This window comes from Acinonyx jubatus, chromosome A1 (genome assembly GCF_027475565.1).
Source record: "Acinonyx jubatus isolate Ajub_Pintada_27869175 chromosome A1, VMU_Ajub_asm_v1.0, whole genome shotgun sequence".
Taxonomy (NCBI): Eukaryota; Metazoa; Chordata; class Mammalia; order Carnivora; family Felidae; genus Acinonyx; species Acinonyx jubatus.
In genome coordinates, this window is record NC_069380.1 from 24394751 (window position 1) to 24418219 (window position 23469).

The 23469-nt window shown below is 40.2% G+C and overlaps 2 protein-coding genes across 7 annotated transcripts in view; one reads left to right on the forward strand and one right to left on the reverse strand.

Annotated features, from left to right (window-relative positions):
* The window catches only part of LRRC63 (leucine rich repeat containing 63), a 42492-nt gene extending 26259 nt beyond the window's left edge, over positions 1-16233 (reverse strand). Inside the window, exons 1-2 of one of the 6 annotated variants that reach the window (XM_027064857.2) lie at positions 15373-16233; positions 15023-15267 (exon numbers count right to left, since the gene is read on the reverse strand). In XM_027064857.2, coding sequence (XP_026920658.2) covers positions 15023-15107 — 85 coding nt within the window. In that variant the 5' untranslated portion in view covers positions 15108-15267; positions 15373-16233. The remainder of the gene's footprint in view (positions 1-15022; positions 15268-15372) is intronic. The other 5 variants (XM_053215653.1, XM_053215642.1, XM_027064856.2 and 2 more) reach the window with 5 other exon arrangements.
* A 103-nt stretch (positions 16234-16336) lies between these two features.
* Positions 16337-23469, forward strand: part of LCP1 (lymphocyte cytosolic protein 1) — an 81921-nt gene continuing 74788 nt past the window's right edge. The window contains exon 1 of the mRNA XM_053215616.1: positions 16337-16434. The gene's annotated coding sequence lies outside the window, so the exon portion shown is untranslated. The remainder of the gene's footprint in view (positions 16435-23469) is intronic.

Here is a 23469-nt window from a genome sequence, read left to right on the forward strand (position 1 = left end):
ATACTCACCCCTCTTTCACCTTCTAAAAATTTCTGCATATACCTGCTCAGCTATGAGGACTTTTGTTTAACTGACTGGGGTAAAGTTTGAGTAATCAAATGGAAACGAGAAAAGACTAAATTGTATTAGATTTAGAAAGGGTAGGGAGAGACTCTTGGAAGAACAGAATTGATAGAAGAAAGGGTATAAAGGTAATTTTTTGACCAGTTGCTACTAAAACTGGAAATAAAATGGGTAAAAATTATTTGGATGAAGTTTTGTTATTTATCATTTCTCGTTATCTCTTCCTCATTGAAACTTCCTTGAGCAAAGACTCACAATTCTTTTCAACGCCAAATGTCAGACCAATGTGTCTTTTGAAACGATAACATCCTGATGCTGGGTACAAAATACTACAAGTTCAGTTAGGTTAAAAGGTAAATGTTCTTTTCTCTCCTAGGTCCAGAAAACATACAATGGTTCTTCGGTACCTCACCACACCAAATATACTTTCTCTTTCCTATGGGACAGAATGTCAAATGACTCTTTTCCATTGTCTCAGTTGAGTACTAAATGATGAAGACTTCTACCTTCTAAAGAAAAGGTAATAGATTCTTTAAGGCAAGGCTTGCAAAGAGATGCCAAAACAAATCCAGGTCTCATCCATCTGCTGTCTATGCATGAGAGATGGCTGGAGTCTGACCTCAGTTCAGAGAGAGGAATTCTCCTGGATAGAGTTATTGGAGTGCTATGTGTTTCCTCAATCTTCCCCTCCTTGTGGTGGGTGGAAGAGGATGATTTTTCCCCAACCTCAATGTGACCAGAATTCTCAGAGAACCATTTAGAGAGCAGGAATGTATGCCAGGAGGAGAAAATAACATATCATTCCTCTACTCACCTCCCCCACTAATACTTACAGAGTAGCAAAAAGGGATCAGCCCACCCAGTCCTGGGTTCCAATTGGAGCAAGGCAAGAGAATCCTTGAAACTCCTTGACCTGTATCTCCTGGCATTTCAGGGGGTACAGAGACTGACGCCTAGTTTTTAACTCTCCTTAACTCTTCTCCATCCCTAGCCCCACTTATGGAGGAGCAGAAACCGTAAGTTGGGGGAAAGAAGTAAAGAACCAGGTGGAAGACCTTGTCACGACCCTGTCTCCTCTGGCGTGTCTAAAAATTTGCAGACCTAGTCTGAGCTGGGGGAAGGGGCAGGCCAGATAAAAGTAATGATTCAGATTGAAATATTCGTTTAATATCTGAAAAGGAAACAAGGCTAAGAGGTGAAGTTGACTAGAAAAGCCTTGGAGGAAAGCTGTGTGTCCCGGGTGAGTTTGAAGGGCACTAGTGGGAGAATAAGAACGTTTGCTTCCTGCTTGTATGGAACTAATAAAAACTAGCTCATTCAAGAAAAATGGTCACACCATCATTCAACTTTTTTCTCTCTCTCCCATATTAAAACAAAACATAATAACGCAAGCAAAATCCTCAACAAACTCCAGAACTCCTTCCAACCACCACAGTCTCACCATATTTATCCTTCTGGAGTGTGAAGTAACTGACCCTCAGTTTGATGTCTTCTCCTCTCTGTTCTGTTCGTTGTTTCACTTTATTTAGTCTGTACCTTTTCATTAATAGTCTTTCTTTTTAGAACAATTTTAGATATGAAAATACTTGAGCAAGAATACAATTCCTATATATTCCCCCCTACAATTTTATCTATTATTAACATCCTGATTGGTGAGTACATTTATTACAATTGATGAACCAATGTTGACATACAATTAATTCAAGTCCATACTTGACATTAGGGTTCATTCTCTGTGTTGTCCATTTCCATAGATTTGGACAAATGTGTAATGCCATGCATCTGCTATTACAGTATCATAAACAATAATTTTACCACCTTAAAATTCCCCTGTGCTTCACCTGTTCAACACTTCTCTCTCTGAACAAATTTCTGGCAACCCCTGATTTTTTAGTTTTTATCGTGTTATTGTTTTGCCTTTTCCAAAATACTACAGTGGTTGGAATCATGCAGTATGTAGCCTTGAATAAAAAAGAGGGGTTTGTTTTGCTCTTCTCCAGAATTTGGTGGTGTCAGTGTTGTGTATTTTAACTATTCTAAGAGGTATGCAGTGGTATTTCATTGTTGGTTTAATTTGCAGTCTCTAATGACAAATGCAAATATTAAGCATTTTTTATCTTTTTTTCTTAAATTTCTTTCTTTTTTCGGCGTTAAGCATTTTTTCTTAAAAAACTTTTTTTAAACATTTTTATTCATTTTTGAGAGACAGAGAGAGACAGAACACTAGCGGGTTAAGGGCAGAGAGAGAGGGAGACACAGAATCTGAAGCAGACTCCAGGCTCTGAGCTGTCATCACAGAGCCTGACCCAGGGCTCGAACCCAAGAACTGCGAGATCATGACCTGAGCCTTAGTTGGACACTCAACCGACCGAGCCACCCAGGCGCCCCCCTCCTTTTTAAAAAAAAAAAATTTTTTTAACATTTAGTGTTAAGCATTTTTTCCTATGCTTATTTGCTTTCTGGATATCTTCAGTGAAGTGACATTTCAGATATTTAGCTCACTTTTATTATTATTATTATTGTTATTATTTATTATTATTATTATTTTAGAGAGAGAGTGTATGTGTGCACACAAGCAGGGGAGAGGGGCAGAGGAAGAAAGATAGAATCCCAAGCAGGCTTCACACTCAGTGGGGCTCCATCCCAAGAACCCAGGATCATGACCTGAGCTGAGATCAAGAGTCACTCAACAGACTGAGCCACCCAGGTGCCCCTAGACCACCTTTTAATTAGGTTCTTTTCTTATTTAAGAGATCATTGATTTGGGATAGAAAGTCCTTTATCAGATATGTGTTTTGTAAATATTTTCTGCCAGTGTGTGGCTTGTCTTCTTATTCTTTTAACAATGTCTTTCACAGAGTAGAAGTTTTTAATTTTAATGAAGTTCAACTTACCAATTTTTTCTTTCATGGGTTGTTCGTTTTTATTATTGTATTGTTTTATTTCTATTTAATGCATAAAGGAATGTTCCAAAAGAAACAGATGGAAATATAAACCTGATAAATCTTCAATTTCATGGACTGTTCCTTTGGTGTCATATCTAAAAAGTCATTGCCAAATCCATGGTCACCTAGACTTTCTCCTGTGTTATATTCTAGACGTTTTAGTGTTTTGCATTTGTACATTTAGGTCTATGCTTATTTTGTGTTTATTTTTGTGAAAGGTATAAGGTCTGGTCTAGATACTTTTTTTTTTTTTTTTTTTTTTTGCGTGTTGGTACCTAGTTAATTTGTTCCAGGACCATTCACTGAAAAGACTATACCTTTGTTCTTTGTTCTTTTGTCAAAGATCCGTTGCCTATATTTGTGTATATCTATTTCTTGGCTCTCTGTTTTCATCCATTGATCTATTTGTCCTTTATTTTGCCAATACAACACTGTATTACTTTAAAGTCTTGAAATTGAGTGGTGACAATTTTACTTCCTTCCTCTTCTTCAGTATTGTATTTGGTATTGTGTTTTTCCTTTACATATAAACTTTAGAATAATTTTGTCAATACACACTAAATAACTTGCTGGTATTTTGGCTGAGATTTCTTTGAATCTGTAGATCAAGTTTAACAATATTGAATCTTCCTATTCATGAAGATGAAATACCTTTCCATTTATTTATATATTTTTTATTTCTTTTATCACAATTTGGTAGTTTTGTGCATATAAATCCTATAATACATTATTAGCTTTATGCCTAAATTAATTCTAGTGTGTTTAAAAAAATTTTTTTTAGTGTTTTTATTTATTTTTGAGACAGAGAGAGACAGAGCATGAGCAGGGGAGAGGCAGAGAGAGAGGAAGACACAGAATCTGAAGCAGGCTCCAGACTCTGAGCTGCCAGCATAGAGCCGACGTGGGGCTCAAACTCACAGACTGTGAGATCATGATCTGAGCCGGAGTCGGATGCTTAACCAACTGAGCCACCCAGGCGCCCCAATTGTAGTGTGTTTTTATACTAAAGTAAGTTGTAGTGTTTTGAATTTCACATTCTAACTGTTGCTGGTATATAGGAAAGCAATTGATTTGGGTATATTAATCTTATATCTTGTAATATTGCTATAACTGTTTTTTATTTCCAAGAGTTCTTTTGTTGATTCTTTGGGATTTTCTACATAGAATAAAGATAGTTTTATTTCTTTCTTCTCAACTTGTACGGCTTTTATTTCATTTTCTTGTCCTATTGCATTAGCTAGGATTTTTTAGTACAATTGCTGAATAGCAGTGGTGAGAGGGGACATCCTTTGTCATTTTAGGGGGAAAGCATCTAGTTTCTCACCATTAAAGATGTTGTTAGCTGTGGGATTTGGGGTAGATCTTCTTTATCAAGTTGAGAAAGTTCTCATCTATTCTTAGTTTGCTGAGAATTACTTCATGAAGGCATGCTGGATTTTGACAGATGGATTTTCTATATCTACTGATGTGATCATGTGATTTTTCTTTAGGCTATTTATATGATGGGTGACATTAACTGATTTTTGAGTGTTGAACCAGTCTTGCATATCTAGAATAAATTCCACTTGGTAATGATGTGTAATTATTTTTATACATTGTTGAATTCAATTTGCTAAAATTTTGTGGAGGATTTTGGCACCTATGTTCATGGGTGATATTTATATGTTGTTTTCTTGTAAGTTCTTTGTCCGGTGTTGGTATTAGGGTATACTGCTCTCACCGAATGATTTAGGAAGTGTTCTGTCTGCGTCTATCTTCTGGAATAGTTTGTAGAGAATGGATATCATTTACTCTTTAAATGTTTGGTAGAATTCACCAGTGACTCTATCTGGGCCTGGTGCTTTCTATTTTGCGAAGTTATTAATTACTGATTCAATTTCTTAAACTAGGCCTATACAAGCCTATAAAGTAATAAATTATTTATAAATATAAACATTATTTATAGCAGATTATATATTTTACTTTGTGTGAGTTTTGGTAGTTTATGTCTTCAAAAGAATCTGTCCCTTTTATCTGTTACCAAATGTATGGACCTAGAGTTTTTCATAATATTTCTTTATCTTTTTTTTTAATGTCCATAGACTCAGAAGCAATGAACCCTCTTTCATCTCTGATAGCAGTAATTTATTTCTTCTCTCTTTTTTCTTAGATAGCCTTGTTAGAGTTTTATCAATTTTATTAATCTTTCCATAGAACTAGCTTTTGGTTTTGTTGATTTTCTCAACTGATTTTCTTTTTTCAACTTAATTTCTGCTCTAATTATTATTTATTTTCTTCTGCTTGCACTAGGTTTATATTCTTCTCCTTTTTCTAGTTCCCTAAAGTAAAAGTTTAAAGTATTTGTTTTAGATTAATCTTCTTTTTCTAAAATATGCATTCAAGGTTCTACATACCTTTTAAGCCCTATTGTTTTACACTGCATATTTTGATAGGCTGTAATTTTATTTCCATTTAGTTAAAAAACATTGTAAAATATCTCTGTGACTTCTCTGACCCATGTGCTATTTAAGTGTGCTGTTTAATCTCCAAATATTTTTGGATTTCCACATATCTTTCTGTTACTGATTTTTAGTTTAATTCCATTGTGTTCTGAGAACAAACACTGTATAATATCTGTGTTTTTCTTTTTTTTAAGTGTGTTTTATGGCCCAGAATGTGGTCTAGCTTGATGAGTGTCTTATGTGAGGGAGAAGAATATTTTCTGCTGTGGTTGGATGAAGTGCTCTATAAATGTCAATTAGATCCTGTCAATTGTTGGTACTATTTGGTTCAACTATATCCTTACTAATTTTCTGCCTGCTAGATCTGTTAATTACTGATAAGGGGTGTGGAACTCTCCAACTATAACAATGGATTTATCTATTTCTCCTAACAACTCTGGCAGTTTTTGCCTGAAATATTTTGCCTCTCTCTCCTTTAGGTGCCTGTCAGTTAAAGACTGTTGTCTTTTTAAAGAATTGATTCCTTTATAAGTAAATATTGCTCCTATTTTCCCCTAATAACTTTTCTTGTTCTGAAATCTGCTCTGTCTGAAATTAATATAGCTACTATATATTTTTTTGATTAGTGTTAGTGTGGTATGTCTTTCTCTACACCTTTACTTTTAACCTCTCTGTGTTTTTATATTTAAAGTTTCTTGTAGGGGTGCCTGGGTGGCTCATTTGGTTAAGTGTCTGACTCTTGGTTTTGACTCAGTTCATGATCTCATGGTTCGTGAGTCTGAGCCCCAAGTCAGACTCTGCACTGAGAGCATGGAGCCTGCTTCGAATTCTCTCTCTCTCTGCCCCTCGCCCACTTGCATGCACTCTCTCTCTCTCTCTCTCTCTCAAAATAAACAAATAATTTATTAAAAAGTTAGTCTCTCGTAGACAAATATAGTTGGGTCTTGTTTTTTATCTGCTATAACAGTTTGTTTTATTTTTATTTATTTATTTATTTATTTGATGTATTTATGTATTTATTTATTTATATAATTTATTGTCAAGTTGGCTAACATACAGGGTATACAGCGTGCTTTTGGTTTTGGGAGTAGATTCCCGTGATTCATCACTCACATACAACACCCAGTGCTCATCCCAACAAGTGCCCTCCTCCGTGCCCATCACCCATCTTCCCCGCTGCCCCATCCCCCCATCAACCCTCAGTTTGTTCTCTGTATTTAAGAGCCTCCTCTGGTTTGCCTCTCTCTCTATAATAGTTTGTTTTGTTATATGTAAAATATGTATACTGCACTGCTGCTTTTTTTTTTAATATTCCCTTCCTTTCTTTCTTTTTCTGGTTTTAGTTGAGCATTTTACAAGCATTCAGTTTCTCTCCTTCAGTGTCTCAGCTTCTCTCTTCTCTTAGCATATCAATTATGCTTCTTTTACAAAAAATGTTGAGTGGTTTCCCTGAAGTTTATAGTATCCATTTACAGTTAACCTAAGTCTATTTTCCTTTTTTTTTAATTGGCATGTACTTTATTGATTGGAATCAAAACTGTAAATTACAACTATCTTGCTATGCAAAAAACCAAGACAACTCAAGTCTGATGTGCGGCATTTAGAAAGGATATTTAATTCATAATAGACAGTTTCTTTTATTATCCTTTCAATAATCGAAGTCTACTTTTTCTTTTTTTTTAACTTTAATTCCAGTCATTTAACCTACAGTGTTATAATAGTTTCAGGTGTGCAATGTAGTAATTCAACACTTCCATACCCTAAGTCTGCTTTCAAATAATAGGATGCCACTTAACAGGTATTGTGGGTGTCTTTTAACAGAGTATTCCCAAGACCTCTCTCCCATTCTTTATAGTGTTGCTGCCTTTCATTTCATTTATCCTTATGCTGTAATCACCTAATACACTGTGGCTCTTATTCATTCAAATAGTTATTAGATCAAGGAAGAATAAGAAAAATAAATTTTTATTTCACTCCAGTTTTCCTTCTCTGATACTCCTCCTTTCTTTAGGTAGATCTGAGTTTTGGATCAATATCATTTTTCTTCTTTTAACACAAAAGAACTTCTAAAAAGTTCTAGTGGCCACAAATACCCACAGTTTTTGTCTGAGGAAGTCTATATTTCTCCTTCATTTTTTTTTTTTTTTTTGAGAGAGAGAGAGAGCATGAGGTGGGAAGAGGAGCAGAGGGGGGGGGGGAGAGAGAGAGAGAGAGAGAGAGAGAGAGAATATCAAGCACACTTCATGCTCAGCATGGAGCCCCCATGCAGGGCTGGGTCCCACGGTCCCAGTGGGATCGTGACCTGAACCGAAATCAAGAGTCAGCCGAGTCACCCAGATGCCCCTCTCCTTCGTTTTTGAAGGATAATTTCACTTGAATACAGATTCTACTTCGGTGGAGTTTTTTTTTTTCAATACTTTTAACTTTTTAATTTTATTCTTTTCTTGCTTGCATGGTTTCTGACAAGAAATCCAATGTGATTCTGAATCTTTTTTCCCTGTAGGGATTTCTCCCCTCTCCCCCTGCCCCACCTCCTTTCAAGAGTTTCCCTCTGTCTTTAGTGTTCTGCAGTTTAAATAAGATATGACTAAGTGCATTTTTAAAATATGTTTATCCTGGTAGGTGTTCCCCGAGCTTCCCGGATTTGTGGTCTGTCATTAATTTTGGCAAATTCTCAGCCACTATTACTTCAAACATTTCTTCTGCTCTCACGGCTGTTTTGTCTCCTCTCGTATTTCCATTACCCGTATGTCCTGTCTTTTGTTATTTTCCCACAGGTTTTTTGGTATTCTTTTTTGTTATTTTGTTTATTCTTTTTACTCCTCGCATTTGAGTTTGAGAATTTTCACCTGGCCTATTGTCAAACTCACAGATCCTTTTCTCAGTCGTGTCCAGGCTACTGATGAGCCCATTAAAGGCACTGTTTATTTCCATTGCAGTAATTTTTACTTCTAGCATTTCCCTTGATTTTTCTGTAGTTTCCATATCCCTCCTTACCTTATTCATCTGTTCTTGCATGCTGTCTACTTTTTCCATCAAGGTTCTTAATATATCAATCAGTTATTTTCAATTCGCTGTCTGATAATTTCAGTTACTGTGTCCTATCTGAGTATGGTTCTAAATGTTTCCTTTTTCTCTTCAGACTGTGTTCTTTTCTAATCTTTAAGCATGAGTTGTAATTTTTTTGCCAAAAGCTGAGCACGATGTACTGGGGAATAGGAATGGAGGTGACTGTAGCTGTTGGTGTCAGACATTTAAGTTTCTTCTAGTTTTCTTGTTTTTCTTTTTTCTTCCTTTGTTGTCTCTGTGCTTCCCTACAGATGCCTTCTTAAATAAAGTCTGCATCTTAAAGCTCTTTCAGTTGTAAGCCCCTCTTTTTATATTGGAACCCTACTGATGTGGTGATAAGGTATTAGGGAAAGGAATTATTCTATATTCTTATTATAAAAAATCTCATGTATTTATTTTTATTTATTTATTATTATTTTTTTAATGCTTATTCATTATTGAGAGACAGAGAAAGACAGAACTCAAGCACAGGAGGGGCAGAGAGAGCGGGAGACAAAGAATCCAAAGCAGGCTCCAGGCTCTGAGCTGTCAGCACAGAGCCCGATGTGGAGCTCGAACTCACAAATGGCGAGAGCATGACCTGAGCCAAAGTTGGACGCTTAACTGACTGAGCCACCCAGGCGCCCCATTTATTTTTATTTATTTTAATGTTTATTTATTTATTTATTTATTAAAAAAATTTTTTTTTCAACATTTATTTATTTTTGGGACAGAGAGAGACAGAGCATGAACGGGGGAGGGGCAGAGAGAGAGGGAGACACAGAATCGGAAACAGGCTCCAGGCTCTGAGCCATCAGCCCAGAGCCCGACGCGGGGCTCAAACTCACGGACCGTGAGATCGTGACCTGGCTGAAGTCGGACGCCTAACCAACTGTGCCACCCAGGCGCCCCGATTAATGTTTATTTATTTTTGAGAGAGACAGAGTGATAGCAGGGGAGGGGCAGAGAAAGAGAGGGAGACACAGAATCCAAAGCAGGCTGCAGGCTCTGAGCTGTCAGCACAGAGCCCGACATGAGGCTCAAACTCACTAACCGTTAGCTCATGACCTGAGCCAAAGTCAGACACTTAACAGACTGAGCCACCCAGGCACCCCTTATATATATATTTATTATATAAAAATCTCGGGGTTTTAGTGGGCCTGAATCCCTGGGTTGTGGCTTTCACAACCCTTAGCTTTTTCTTCCCCTTACATGACACAGAAAGGCTACAGGGGGAGAGGGTTATCTAACTTGACCTTACCCCAGGTCAGATAAGGGTCTGGTGATGTAGTTTTCTTTAGAGGGCAGAAGCATGCTCTGGGAATGTTTCAGTGGTTACTTTCTCCCTCATACTGGGGAAAAGATGAACAAATTTTTCTCTGCTCTTCATGAGAATCCTGTGGGGCTCCTGGAGCTAAAACCCATGGCAGTGTGGAGGCTCCCCTAAGACCAGACCCTAGGAGTTTTTAACTCTCAAGCTAGTCCACACTCAACCTCCAGCAATTTGTCAAAATTAGCATTTAAGTGTTCCTACCACTTACTGGCTTAAGTATCTTCTGATCCCAATAAACCAATCTCAGCTGAGATTCTCTATAGCTGCCTGTCTCTCCAGATTTCAGGATGCTGGTTTGCTCTGTGACTCGAATTTTCTGATGGATCTAAGAAAGTCACCGATTATCAGTTTATTTACTTTTCCCCCTTATGAGGATATGAGTGATCACTTTCAATCTCTTTACATTTTGAGGCTGACACTGAAAGTTTCCTCCTATTTACGTTTCAAACCATTACGACCTGGAATTTTCCACCTCTACTACTGAAGCTGTTATCACAAAGTGATCATTGATATCTTGTTGCTAAACCTAACGGGTACACATTATTATTTACCTTTATGTGACTTCCTCTTGGCATTCGATACTTTAATCCACCCTATTCTCCATGAAATCACTCTTTCCTTGGCTCTCATGAGAGCCATTTTTTCATTCCTACCCCTGCCCATTTATCTTCTCTACGCAAACCTTTCTCTTTCTCAACTTACCACTTAGTACTTCCAAAGATTCTATCATTATCCCTCCCCCAATTGTAACTAATTTTCCATCGACAGTAATAATTCTAAATCTGGGTCTGGAAGCCCTAAGCACCTCAAACTTGTCATGTCTACACCAAAGTCATCAGCACTTTCTGTCCTCCTTTATCTCATAGAGATACAGCTGTTATTTAGTCACACACACACACACACACACACACACACACACTGGAATCCTAGATTCCTCTTGTATTAGTTTCCTCTAGCTGCTGTAACAAATAACCACAAACTTCATGGCATAAAACAACAGAAATTTATTCTCTCACAGCTCTGGAGGCCAGAAGTCCAAAGTTATATAACTGAGCCAAAAATCAAGGTATCAGCAGGGCCCTGTTCTGTCTGGACTCCCCTGTAGAGAATCCATTCCTTGCCTCTTGCAGCTTCTGGTGGCTGCCAGCACGCCATGGCTTGTGGCCCCATCACTCCTATCTTTAAGGCCAGCACCTTCAAATCTCTCTTTGATCCATCTTCGTATCCTAGTCTTCTCTCTGCCTGTGTGTGTGCGTGTGTGTGTGTGTGTAATCTCTGCTCCTCTCTTATAGGGATACATGTGACTGCACTTTGGGCCCACCCGTATAATCCAAAATAATCTTTCATCACAAGAGCCTTAACTTGATCATATTTGGAACCCCATATAACATTTTCTTTTCTTTCTTTCTTTCTTTTTTTTTTTTTTTTTTGCCATAGAAGATAACCTTACAGGTTCGAGAAGTTAGGATGCTGATATCTTTTGTGGGGTTATTTTTCCGTCTGCCATACTTCTAATTCCTCACATTTAACACATGCAATTAATCACCCCAGGCTATATTCAAATTAGATATGTCAACTCTAAAGTTTCTAATTCCCTACCCCTTTTGTTCCCCATCCCACTCCCCTTTCCTTTTCTACCATGAGAATCACAGAAGAAGTGAGCTATTGTTCTCATGGATTCATGTCCCCTCTTCATTTGGTTTACAGTGGAGATTAGGATCGAAAACCAGTGACCTAATTAAGTTCTGCTGTTCCAGAATAGAAAGGTAAGACCCATTGACTGGATGACTTCCTAAAGCCACACATCATATTAGTGTTGAAGCTAAGACCGGAATTCAGATCCTTGGATTCCCATTCTAGGGCATTCGGCACTGTTCCAGGTTGCTGCAAGCCAGTAAGTTCAGACCAAGTGAGAAGTATGACAAGTACTATAACATCTTACAACCACACAGTGATTTTATAGCTTATAATGTGCTTCCACGCAGGCTATTGCATTTTAACCTCCTTCTCTCTTAGTTAAGTGACATTTTTAAAAAGCCAGATTTTCTCTTCTAACTTTCACTGCCATCATCCTAGTCTACATCAATTTAACTTCACCCTTGATTGTCTGATGCAGCCTTATAAAGTTTTCATCAAAATATCTGAATCTTATCAGTGATAATTCAGACTTCTTAGTTTGGTGAATAACTATCTATGTGAATTGTAAACATTTTTAAAAAACCAGGGCACCTGGGTGGCTCAGTCGGTTAAGCCTCTGACTCTTGAATTTGGCTCAGGACATGATCTCAAAGTTGTGAGATCTAGCCCCATGTTGGGCTCTGAACTAAGTAAGCATGGAGACTGCTTGGGATTCTCTCTCTCCCTCTCTCTCCCTGTCCCCTAAACGTGGGCTTTCCCTCTCTCTCTCTCCCTCTCAAAAATAAATAAATGAACATTAAAAAAAAAAAAATCTATGCAAACTGGACCCACTTCACCTAATCTTGCTGTGTAACGATTCGTCAGTTTCCAGGAGAAACCCCCAGATACTCTAATTTATTACTGACAATCCCAAAGCCCATACTGCTCATTTGTAATTTCATTTCCTACGTTGACCACACTGCGTGGAATACCTCCCACTAGCCAGTTGAAATCATTTTCTTCTTTCCAAGTCTACCTAAAAACCTTACTCAATTCATTTTTCCTGATTAACGTAGCCCATACTTACCGTTCTCATTAATTCACTAAACATTTAACATGTATCACATGCCAGCTGTACCCACAGTGCTGAGGGGACAGTCACACAGCACAAACCTCACTGCCATCAAACATCTCCCCATTAAGTGTAGACACTAGGCAGGTAAACAGTTAAACTAGAGAAGGACAAGTGCTTGGTAGGGGTAAACATGGAATACTATGGGAGCATAAAGGAAGGTACCCTGACTAGGTGAAGGGGGAAGTGGTGTTTAGGGATATCTTCCCAATGGAGATGGTATCTGTCTTCTCAATTCCATGCTTCTCTATTTCTTGACACATTTCTCCATGGTTTTTTTTTTTTCTAGTATATTAAATTTCTACTTTTCCAAGAGACTCTTCGCTGCCATCAAAAAAGTACACAAGTCTCCTCTGTAAAACATATTTCACTCCACTTTTCCTAATTCCTTAAGTCTTCATTCAAGCCCCATTCCTGCCCCAGTGCTCACTCACATGTATGAACTACTATTGCCTATACCATTAATTGGACAAAATTCTATGCTGCTTTATACTGTTAAGGTTCTTATTTTATGTGTATCTCATCTCCAGAACTTGATTAAAGGTCTTAAAATGTCCTGAAGGGCAGGGACCAGATCACTCACGTCATTAACTCCCTATGGCATCTAGCATCTTATGCAAATTATAGATATTCATTTCAGGGTTTTATTTCAGTGTTTGTTCATGTTTATAAACTGTACTTCAGTCATTTTAAGTATTGATGGATTTCAACAACAAATATTTTGAACACCTACTATATGCAAAGTACTCCACTAAGAGCCTTTGGAAACATAGGATTATTAACAGTCAAGGTCATAGAACCTCCAAGGTGCCAAAAAGCAAGAGAGCCCCCTCCCACCAAAAAGAATTTTCCAGCCCAAAATGTCAATAGCAAGAACTGTGTACTAGAGGATAGACTTCAACCAAGAGATGAATGAAAAAACTACAAGAAAAGAACTGGTAGTGAGCAGTAAATCCACATAACTGTGGGCATTATTGTTACACAACAGGTTGTAAATGTAGAAACAAAGAACATTCTAGAAATGACCATGTAGAAATGATATAACAAAAGCTGAAGGGAAAGTGGGATAGGAAATTGGAGGTAGTACGGGCATGTTGATTTCTACATCTTTAATAGCCAGGAATCAAAGGTAATAATTTAGCATTGGAAATCAACTGATGGACTAGGCATATGTTAACAGTATAAATGTTGACACGAAAATAATGAAATACATTATAAAATAGTGAACACAATGGACTAAAATCAGGTGACTGAGGAGACTGAAAAGGGGAAAGAAGTGGAAATATGCTTTTATCATTGCTGTACAGAGTCAAAAGTTACCACATACAAAAATAGAGGATTGAGGGTATTATATAAAGTTCTGGTTATCCGAGGGACTCATCTTCACTTTACTGCAGTGTAATTTGACAATTACTTATGTGATTATTTGATCCAAACAGAGGGCAACCAATGAAGAAGATGGACAAGGTCTCTTTTGCTCATTATTACATCCCCAATTCCTAGCGCTGTGCTAAGAAGTACAGTCAGTTCTTGTTATCGGTGGCCGTTCTGTTCTATAAAATCTCAGTGAACACTGAATTATCCAATACTGAGCCATTGCTTCTAAGGAAAATATAGGGTTAGGTTCCTCTAAGCTTCTGGTCTCAACATTATCAGCAACCAATCAATACATAATCTTGTTTTACCCGTGTTTCTATTTAAAGACACTTAGCATATATTGTTGATTCATTAACATTGAACAAACAGCCAGCAACACTGCAACTCATGCCTGAAGGAAGCTTGACTAACGCATGCTTTTCTCTGTAAAGGCACATCGCAGCCTTCTTGTGCTCAGGAACACCAGACAGCACTTGAACACTATTCCTGGGGGTGATGGCAAAAGCACCAACAAAAGGCACAAAAATTTTAAAAACATGGCAGAGGAAAAAGACTGAAAACAGAGTGAGAAAAGGGCAGTTGTTTACAGTACGAGAGCTGAAACAAGAAGGCAGAGCATTTTCCTTATTGGACGTCAGCTGGGAACATGTATGTTTTCACTGCCTGCCTCATCCATCCACTAATGACTGAGAGTTACCATATATATTACTCTCCTGCATACAGTTTCACCTATGATAAAAGGAAAAAGAGCTGTCTCTACTGCTCTGAAGTCTTCTTCATTGACATATCGTTGAGTTAAAAAGATAACATACAGCACAAGGTACTGGTTTGGGCATTAGAAATAATTGTAGCAGTTAGGTAACTTTGCACCCATAGAGTCCACAAATAATGAAGGTCAACTGTAACTGTAGAATTGAATTGGATGTTATCCTCTCACAATAAACATTTGGAACTTACTGGTTACTAGTGAGTGTCTTTTTTACTATTGTGATTCTGAACCGTGCAGCCTGAGAAATTTCTACGAAAAATAAATAAACTTAATAACATATCTGATTAATACACATACCTGCATAGACTCTCTTCTTAGGTAAAGGCAGCTTAGGGAGTTTTGGAGGTAAAGGTCTTCGAAGTAGTTGTGGGTGGTTTTGCATTTTAACTAACAATGAACACTGTTTTTCACAGCTATTGGTTAATCGGGAATTGAAAAGGTTTTCAGTATGTTTGAATTGTTGCTGAAAAGTAATTCATTAGAATCTACGTTTTAGTGAAAATCATTCTTTGCTAATACTGTGCTGAGTCCAAGCAGAATTCCTATAAAAGAAAAAGAGGATAAGGAAAAAAAAAATTCTTTAAAACTTCTAGAAAGAATCTAGATAAAATTTAGGTTTATGACTAACACAATTTTAAAATACATACACTATTACCAATCAGGATCATTCTAAAATTTCTCATATTAGCAAAATGTTCAATCTGCCCATGCTATATCATCTAGTAGATACTGATTTTCCCGAACAGTAAAAATAACTCATTTTTTCACCTCTACCTTCAAACTGTTATTACTTTACATATTTGGGAAAAGATTTGGTCAAAAAGATTAAGGCAATCCCTCCATGATAGCCTCTTAAGACTGGAAATATCTGTTTACAGTTCACAGGTAACTTGTTTTCTTTCTGCAAAAGGACTTGTTTTAGTTTCAACCACGACTAGTTGGGTCATACTCTTTAACCCAAAACTAAGATGGTCTTCAATATAATCAGATTTTCCAGGATCTCTGCTCCAATTGGTACAATTTAGAAATAATGCCAGAAGCTCAAAACATGCGCTAGGTTCTCAAGGCAACATCAAAGTGCCTGGCACATCAGGATTCCGTTGACAGTTGGGAAGGGAATGCTCTGGAGCTGCATAAATGGGCCGTTTTATCCCGCAAAGATCACTGTGCACACAAGCGCTCAAGGTATGGTCCCTGTTAGTACGCCCCCTTGATGCCGGTAATTTTCCTTCCGTATTATTGGAGAAGATGCGCTGGACCCCTACACTATCCTTCAAGGCAATCAGCTGCTTCTCAAAACGACCGGCTTTTCCTCTTTCATCTTTTCCTCGGAATTGAGGCAGCGAGGTAAAGGTCAAGGCAGGTGGCGAGTCTCCCGCGAGAAGCAGTCCGCCGGGAAAGCACCTAGATTAACTACCCTCGACTCCCACCCCCGCCGCAAGGCCTGGCCTGAGGCCAAGGGCAGGAGCCCTAGCAACCGGAAGCCGATAAACCCGCCCAGCCCGCGGGACTCGCCGGCGCTGGAGAGGAGGGCGGGGCCGGGCGGGGCCGGGCGGGGCGCGTGCCCGCCGAGCCCCGCGGAACCGGCCCCGCCCCACGGCTCGGCGCGCGCGGCGCCCACGGGCCTCTCTCTCCGCCGCGGTGTCCTGCTGCCGGGAGGTTGCGGGCGGTGGGGGCTGGAGGAGAAGCCCGCTCCGTGTGTCGCTGCTGTACGGAAGCCCGTGGTGACAATCGTTATTACTTTTCTCCTTCTTAATGACATTGACCACTATTATTTATTTACTCTCCTTGATTACACGATGTATCTAGGGTCTGGGCTGGCGTTCCTTAATGCTGCACTTGGGCGCAGCGGGGTCCCGTGGCTGATTTTGTAGTGCCCCCGAAAAGCGAACATTCTGTTTTCTTTCTCTTACTTGAATGCAAACTGTTTTGCCTTTCTGAGCCTATAAAGTTCCTGGAGTAGGAAGAGGGGCATTAAGGGTCCAAGCGGGCTTTAAAAGAAACCCACCCGTTTCTCACGGTTACAGTCATTTGTTTTGATCATAGTATGGCTTGTCTCCTCTCTCTCGGTGTTGACGATCCTGTACGTGCAGGGCTCGGTACATCGTCTGTGTTTGCGTGTATGTGCATGTTTCTTTGAAGATTTGAGGGAGAAAGAGTATGAGGGAAAACTCATCAGGTAGGTGTGTAAATCCCAACTCAGAAAGTAATGCAGATGGAACTTCCTCGCAGTCTAATTTTTTTTTCTTAAGTACAAGTGTAGGAACTTTAGTAACAGATGTTGGAAGGTGAGAGACTTCGTTATAAATCTGTCTAGCTTTGGGGATCCTTTAAGATTTACTCCCTAACCAAGTCTTCCTTCTTCTCCTTAGAAGCAAGCATAGTCCATGAAAAAAGTGGAAAAGTAAAAAAGTGTTTCATCAGATTCTGGGAAATCGGCACCTTGTTTTTCTTTACAGTATTAGCATGTGGTTTCTTTTCCTTGTAAGATTAATGTGTCCCAATGAGGCCGCGGCCACAGACATGAATTTATTCCGTTTTTGCCTATAGATTTTGCTCCGCGGATTGATAAGCCTCTCAGAAAGACAAGAAAATTGACAGCATTAGGCAGATCTGATTGCTCAATTTTGTCTCAAGTAGTATTTGTTGTGCATAGTGTGTAAGTGTGAAAAATGTTTATATTTTTAGGCCTAAAAATGTGTTTCTCATACAAATGTGTGTTCCAGTATTTAAATTGAGTCAGGTTCCTATGCTCGTAAAAGTTGTTTGAACCATGCCAACTACTGAGATTCAGTTTTACTGACCAATGCTTGGCCTTTAAAATTTATGCTTCGTGTTGCATGGTCAAAATCAAGGCAATGTGCTTATCAATAGTTTTTTTAAAAATGCTTTGTCATATATGGAATCAGGCACCAGGCTTCATTCCCTGCAGATTCCTTCTAGCAAGTACCAGGTAGAACCCAGGGCTTTAAATGTGGAAATGATGTACAAATACAGGCTGGATTTAGAAAGTACAAATCACATTCAATTTGGATTATTTTATTTTTATCAATTTTTTTTTTTTTTACTATTTTTGAAAATGTTACTACCTCCATTTTTTCCCCTTTCAAAAAAATCATGTCTCTTTAAATACGGTAGCTCCGTCGTTGATTTGAAGGATTTATTTTACCTGTTGTACAGTACAGCCAGCCTGTTTACTTGTCCCATTAGCTTTGCAATTAGACAGAAACACGTGATGAGAAAAAACTGAACCACAACACTTCTCTCTTTTAGCAGATTGTATTAAGGAGGCCAGAGTAATGGTGAGCCAAGGTTATATACATCCTGTGTTTTGTGCCTTTTTTTTTTTTATGTTGCTAAACTGAGATAAAAGCTTATGCAAAAGGAACCCTAGGCACCCCACAGGTAATGCTCTTGATTTTCCTAATGGTGGGGAACACTTGGGGAACCTCAGATTCGCCATTGGTGAAAGGGCCGCGTGGTCTGCTGGAAAGGTGTAGCAATTGTTGCTGGAAATCTTTACCATTTTCCCAATAGCTCTCTCGTTTATTTATTTTCCTTTTAAACAGAACAGAAGTTTACTAACCATTTTGGTCAGTGCAGATTTAATCTAACGTTTGCCCTATGGAAATAACTGGAGTAATTTGTATTTTTATGCTCCGTAGTTTTTAGAAGTTCTTTTAGAAAATGAAGAGTTATTTTTGAGTGCACATTGGTTAAGCTATTGAGTCCCCATGGTAACCCAGGGCATTTCTCAAAATGCTTTTGAGAAAGAGGTATTTTCTTGGTCTGAATTTACCTGTTTAATTATGTAGCCAGTACTGCAAAATGTCTTTATTCTAGTCACCCGTCACGGTGGCTTAAATGTATACATATATTTCTTGTGTTTCCATGCTACTGCATACAGGACAGTTTTATATTTTCTTAAATGTTAATAAAGATATTTTGAAGCTGCTTTTCTTTTTACCTCTCATATCTAAACATTTCACTTCTGTTCTTAATTATTTTAATTATTTTGGGCCAGTTATTTAGTTATTTCTTTTTGTCTTTCAGGATGACAGTTATTTCCTTACCTTTGTTTGAAGTAGAGATTGATCCTGAGATTTCGCCCCCAAAAAATCATTACTAAGGAAATGATTTAAAAATCATTAATAAGAAAATATCATGTAACCTGCATCATAGAGGTTTTAAAAATCCTAGACATAATGGAAGGATAGCGATTTATTGGAAACCTACTATGCATAAGGTCTTTTGTAGGTGCTGAACTTTAAACTTTATTAAAACTTAATGGTTCGTTTGAAGCTTTATAATTTTGTACATTGAAATGAAAATTTAAATCATTTTCAAAGACTTTATCTTATTTTTCTTTTTAACATGTATTTATTTTTAAGAGAGGGGAGGGTAAGGGAGGGGCAGAGAGAGGAAGACAGAGGATCCCAGCAGGCTCTAAGCTGTGAGCACCGGATCCTGGGCTGGAACTCCCAAAGGGAACCCCTAAGATTGTGATCTGAGCTGAAATCAAGAGTTGGCTGCTCAACTGACCGAGCCACCCAGGTGCCCCTCAATGATTTTATTTATCTATAATTACAACTACTTGAGGTCTTTACATTTTTAAATCTTTTTTTGTGTTATGTTGTTCGGGTAGAATAGTGTTATTTATTCACACTACCCTGAATACTTGGAAATGATTTTGTACTTCCTTTGCTTCAGTGATGGTTTTAGACTGTTCATCCATACCCAGCGGATATTAGATATCTGTGTATATTGTGTGACTGTGTCCTTCCCCAAAGAAAGGTAAATAATATTTGTTTCCTTAATGTTAGGTTGACTAAGCAACATTGCCTTTAGTGCTGTGAATGGTGAAATGTCCATGCGCATTACTTACTGTGTGGAAGGCACTGTTCTAAGTGTTGATTTTGTTTTATTTTACCCCACAGTTAATCATGTTAATTGAAAATTCTAGTGTCTGCGTCAAGTTTCAGTCAAAGGCTGCATAACATAGCTCAGCTGGGTTCAAATCCCTGCCTGCCCCTTCTTAGCTTTCTGCCTTTGGACCAGCTCCTGAATTGCTTAACCTCTCTAAGCCCTAGTAGTTTCCTCACCTGTGAAATTGCGGTAAAATGGTACCTAACTCAGGGTATTGGGAGGATTTAAAGCAATAATCAGTGTCAAGGACTTAGTTTTGTGCTGGGTACAGATGAGTCCTCCCTGGATGCTAATTGTTAGAAGACAAATGGTACAGGTGTCCTATCCCCGTTGTCCCTGCTTTATGTGATGATAGTTGACGTAAACCAAAGTATTCAGAGCACTGGGGGGTGAATCCTGGGCATTTATTTGTCCATGAAATATCACACTTAGTTTGCTAATGTCTCCGTCATGACAGAAAACCTAGCCTCCCGATCTCAGATTGTGAAACAAATGCGTGCTGTAGACAGGTTTCCGATCCTTATGCCCTCCGGGCTGCCGAGGAGGGACAGCTCAGAGGATGTGGGACAGCTTGTACCCAAAAGAGTCCAAGTAGGTGATGTAAGTAAGGAGACCTTGATTCATCCTTCGCGTGAGTTGGGTCCGCGAGCTGCTGTCAGGATTGATTGAACTGGACTGAATCCATGATGAATCTCAACCAGTAACCCAAGGGTGAAAGTCACCTTGTTGTCAACATCCTCCGGGCCAGCTGGTGAGCCTAACAAAGGTGGAAAAGGCGAGAGGGGCTGCAGTGTGACTCCCCTTTGAATGGCTAGAGGAAAACGTATTCCAAGAGCACATAACCCTTCCCAGGTTTTTTCTAATGTGCTGAGTCCTTGGAACCAGCTGGGATTCAGTCCTAAATTTATAACAAACATGTGCCATAGGCATAAGGTATATGAGCTGCGTGCTCTCTCAGTCCTCCAAAATGACATGTAGCATTTCGAACCACAGGCGAGCAGAAATGCTTTGTGATGACACTCTTCATTCTAAGACCAATAACAGTTTATGACCTTAAACAGTAAATACAATGGATTTGCGCTTCAAACCTATCATTCTGCTTTATGCTCACAACCCTGACTAAGCGTATGTTTTATCCTTCCGTGTAACGAGGCTAAAATTGCATGTGGGGACTCTGGTAGGGAAGGACACAGGTTGCCTGGACAGGTGGTGGTGCGTCGTGCTGTCAGTGTTGACAAGGAGCTTGCATTTCTTACACCACAGCTGGACAAGTAGAAGGGCGGCCAACTGTTTCTGTATCGCACAGTGAGATTAGCGTGTTCTTGACAGTCCCATAGGATTTACAACAATCTCAGTCCCCCACCCTCATGTTTTGATGTCAGAGACTTTATCCGGGTTGAAAAGAGGAAGTTCCAGGACACTGCTTGTCTCCTCACCCTGTCCCCCATAGTGACCTGCCTCGGTGGCATGGAGAACATTGCTTTCATTTCTTCTGCCAGTTTTTCCAGGTGATGTGGTATCCTCCAACGGAAGGAGATATGGTGTCCAGCTCCTATCAGGAGTCATGGGGAAGACAGACTATAGTTCTTTACTCTTCCATCCACGAGTAAAGATGGATGGGACACCTTTACAAGCAGAACACCTATGCTTTCATCTGTTTGACGTATTAATATGGCTCTGCTTACGATTTGCTTTAAAGAAAAGGTTCTGTAACTACAAGAGGTTTTGCGTGCAGACGACCAAATAAGATGAGCCTTTGTGCTCCTGCTTCTCATTGGACGGTCCCTTGCCATCCTGCTTCTCACTGGATGGTACCTTCTCATTGGATGGTCCCTTGCCATCCTGCTTCTCCTTGGACGGTACCTTCTCATTGGATGGTCCCTTCTCATTGGATGGTCCCTTGCCATCCTGCTTCTCATTGGATGGTCCCTTCTCACTGGATGGTCCCTTCTCACTGGATGGTCCCTTGCTCTGAGCCATGGAACTCCTATATGTCACTGCTGGTGAGGTCCCTTCCTTGTGCTCAAGAGCCCCACACACCCCTTCACTAACCAACCTACCCAGAAGCAGACCCATAAGGAGATGCCTGTAGTCACCACTCCTTTCAGCAGGAGCTAAGAAAACCAGAGCATTCCCTCTTCCCTGCTCCCCCACCCGGCCCCACCCCATCTCCCAAACCCAGACTCATGGCATTAAAAAGGATTGCTTCCAGTGGGTTTGTAACTTGGTGTATCACTTTACCCAAGTGATCCTACTTGGGAGGTGAAAAGGCATCTCCTCCTGCACACTCACTCTGGTTATTCTCAGTGCATAGTTGTGAGACACTTGGTGTGTCCCCAGTAAAGGTAAGAGGAAGGTGGCACTAATGGGGCCCGTGGGGAGCCGAAGCAATTGGCCACGGTGACTGAAAGTGGATCCAGTAATATAACAAATCTGCCTTGCCACCGTTTCTTGCTCAGTAGAGATTAGTTAGGAACCGGAAGGGCCGGTTTTGCTAATCTGCTGTGATGAATTAGAGCAGCGTGCTTTTCAGACCCACACCTGAGAACTAGACCTGGCCCAGAGTGTTTATTAATACATTCATCTCATTTATCCTTGTTTTCAAGAGGAGAGAGTCATTTTGAAAAAGAAATGTTTTCCATAAGGTGTAGAAGTACTGGAGCGTCAAATGCTGCAAGAACATCCCTCCGTCGTGGAGGTGTGGATTTTAAGAAGCCAGAATTTTCTGTATGAGTTATTGACATGAGCTGGCTGGAGAATACAGGAATCACAGAAGGGAGGGGCTCTGGCTGAAATGGAAGCAAGGATCTTCCCTCCTGCTTGACCTCTAGACCTCCCCCAAATGACCTCTGCCCTCTTAAAACATCCGCACAAATTAGGACCTTTCTGGTAAGAACAGGTAAGGGAACCATGGCACCCATGTATGGGCACAATGGTAGCCCTCAGATGGCCAAGCACCGGGGGGCTGGCTCAGCCCTCCAGCATCGCTCAGTCCCCGGCTTGCAACCTGGCTGGCTCGCCAGGTCAGTCCACCTAGCACACAATAGGACAAGGAGGCACCTGACCCCAAGAGGGAAGGGGTGTGCTTCCCTTTCCAACAAGACCTTCCCCACCCCCACCCCGGCTCCCCAGATGCTCCACCAGCAGTGGTGATCCAAGGGGGTGGCCGGGAACGGGAAGCGAGGCTACCCTGGGCCTCAGGCACCAGGGGAACCGGGGGCCAGGTTCAGCCTGCTCCGGCCCCACGGCTGGAGAAACACGGTGACGGTTCAGCCACCTGCCTCGGGGAGAGCCCCTGGTGACTCACAGACAAGAGGCCAGAGAGCGTCTGCTGTGTCCGAGAACCCAGGCCTGTCAGCACCACCGAGAGGCAGAGGATGGGAGGGAGTCCTCCACGCCTTCCTGCACACACTGCCCACCAGCAGGGAGGAGAAGGGTGGCCACGGGCATGGGGAGAAGAGTGGTCCCATTCCCCAGGAGTGCTTTGGGCAACCTGGGCTGTGGCCCTCCCAGGAGAGCACGAGGTCACCACGTCCATCTGACAGGCAGGCACCTTTCTTCCTGGTACCGTATAGCGCCTGTCTGAAGTCCAAGGGACAGACTTCTGATGGGGTCAGGGTGAAGCACAGGAAGTTGGCACCCGGGAGGGCGCACAGCCCTGATGAGAGGTAAGCTCAAGATCCTGTCTCCTGAGACCGTGAACGACTTTTATGGCAGTTGTGTGCTATTTGTTGTTAAGACAGTGGGCACGTTTCCTGAGAGTGTGACCGTGAAGTTTACATAAGTTGTATCATTACTGAGTCACTTCAGGACAGCTC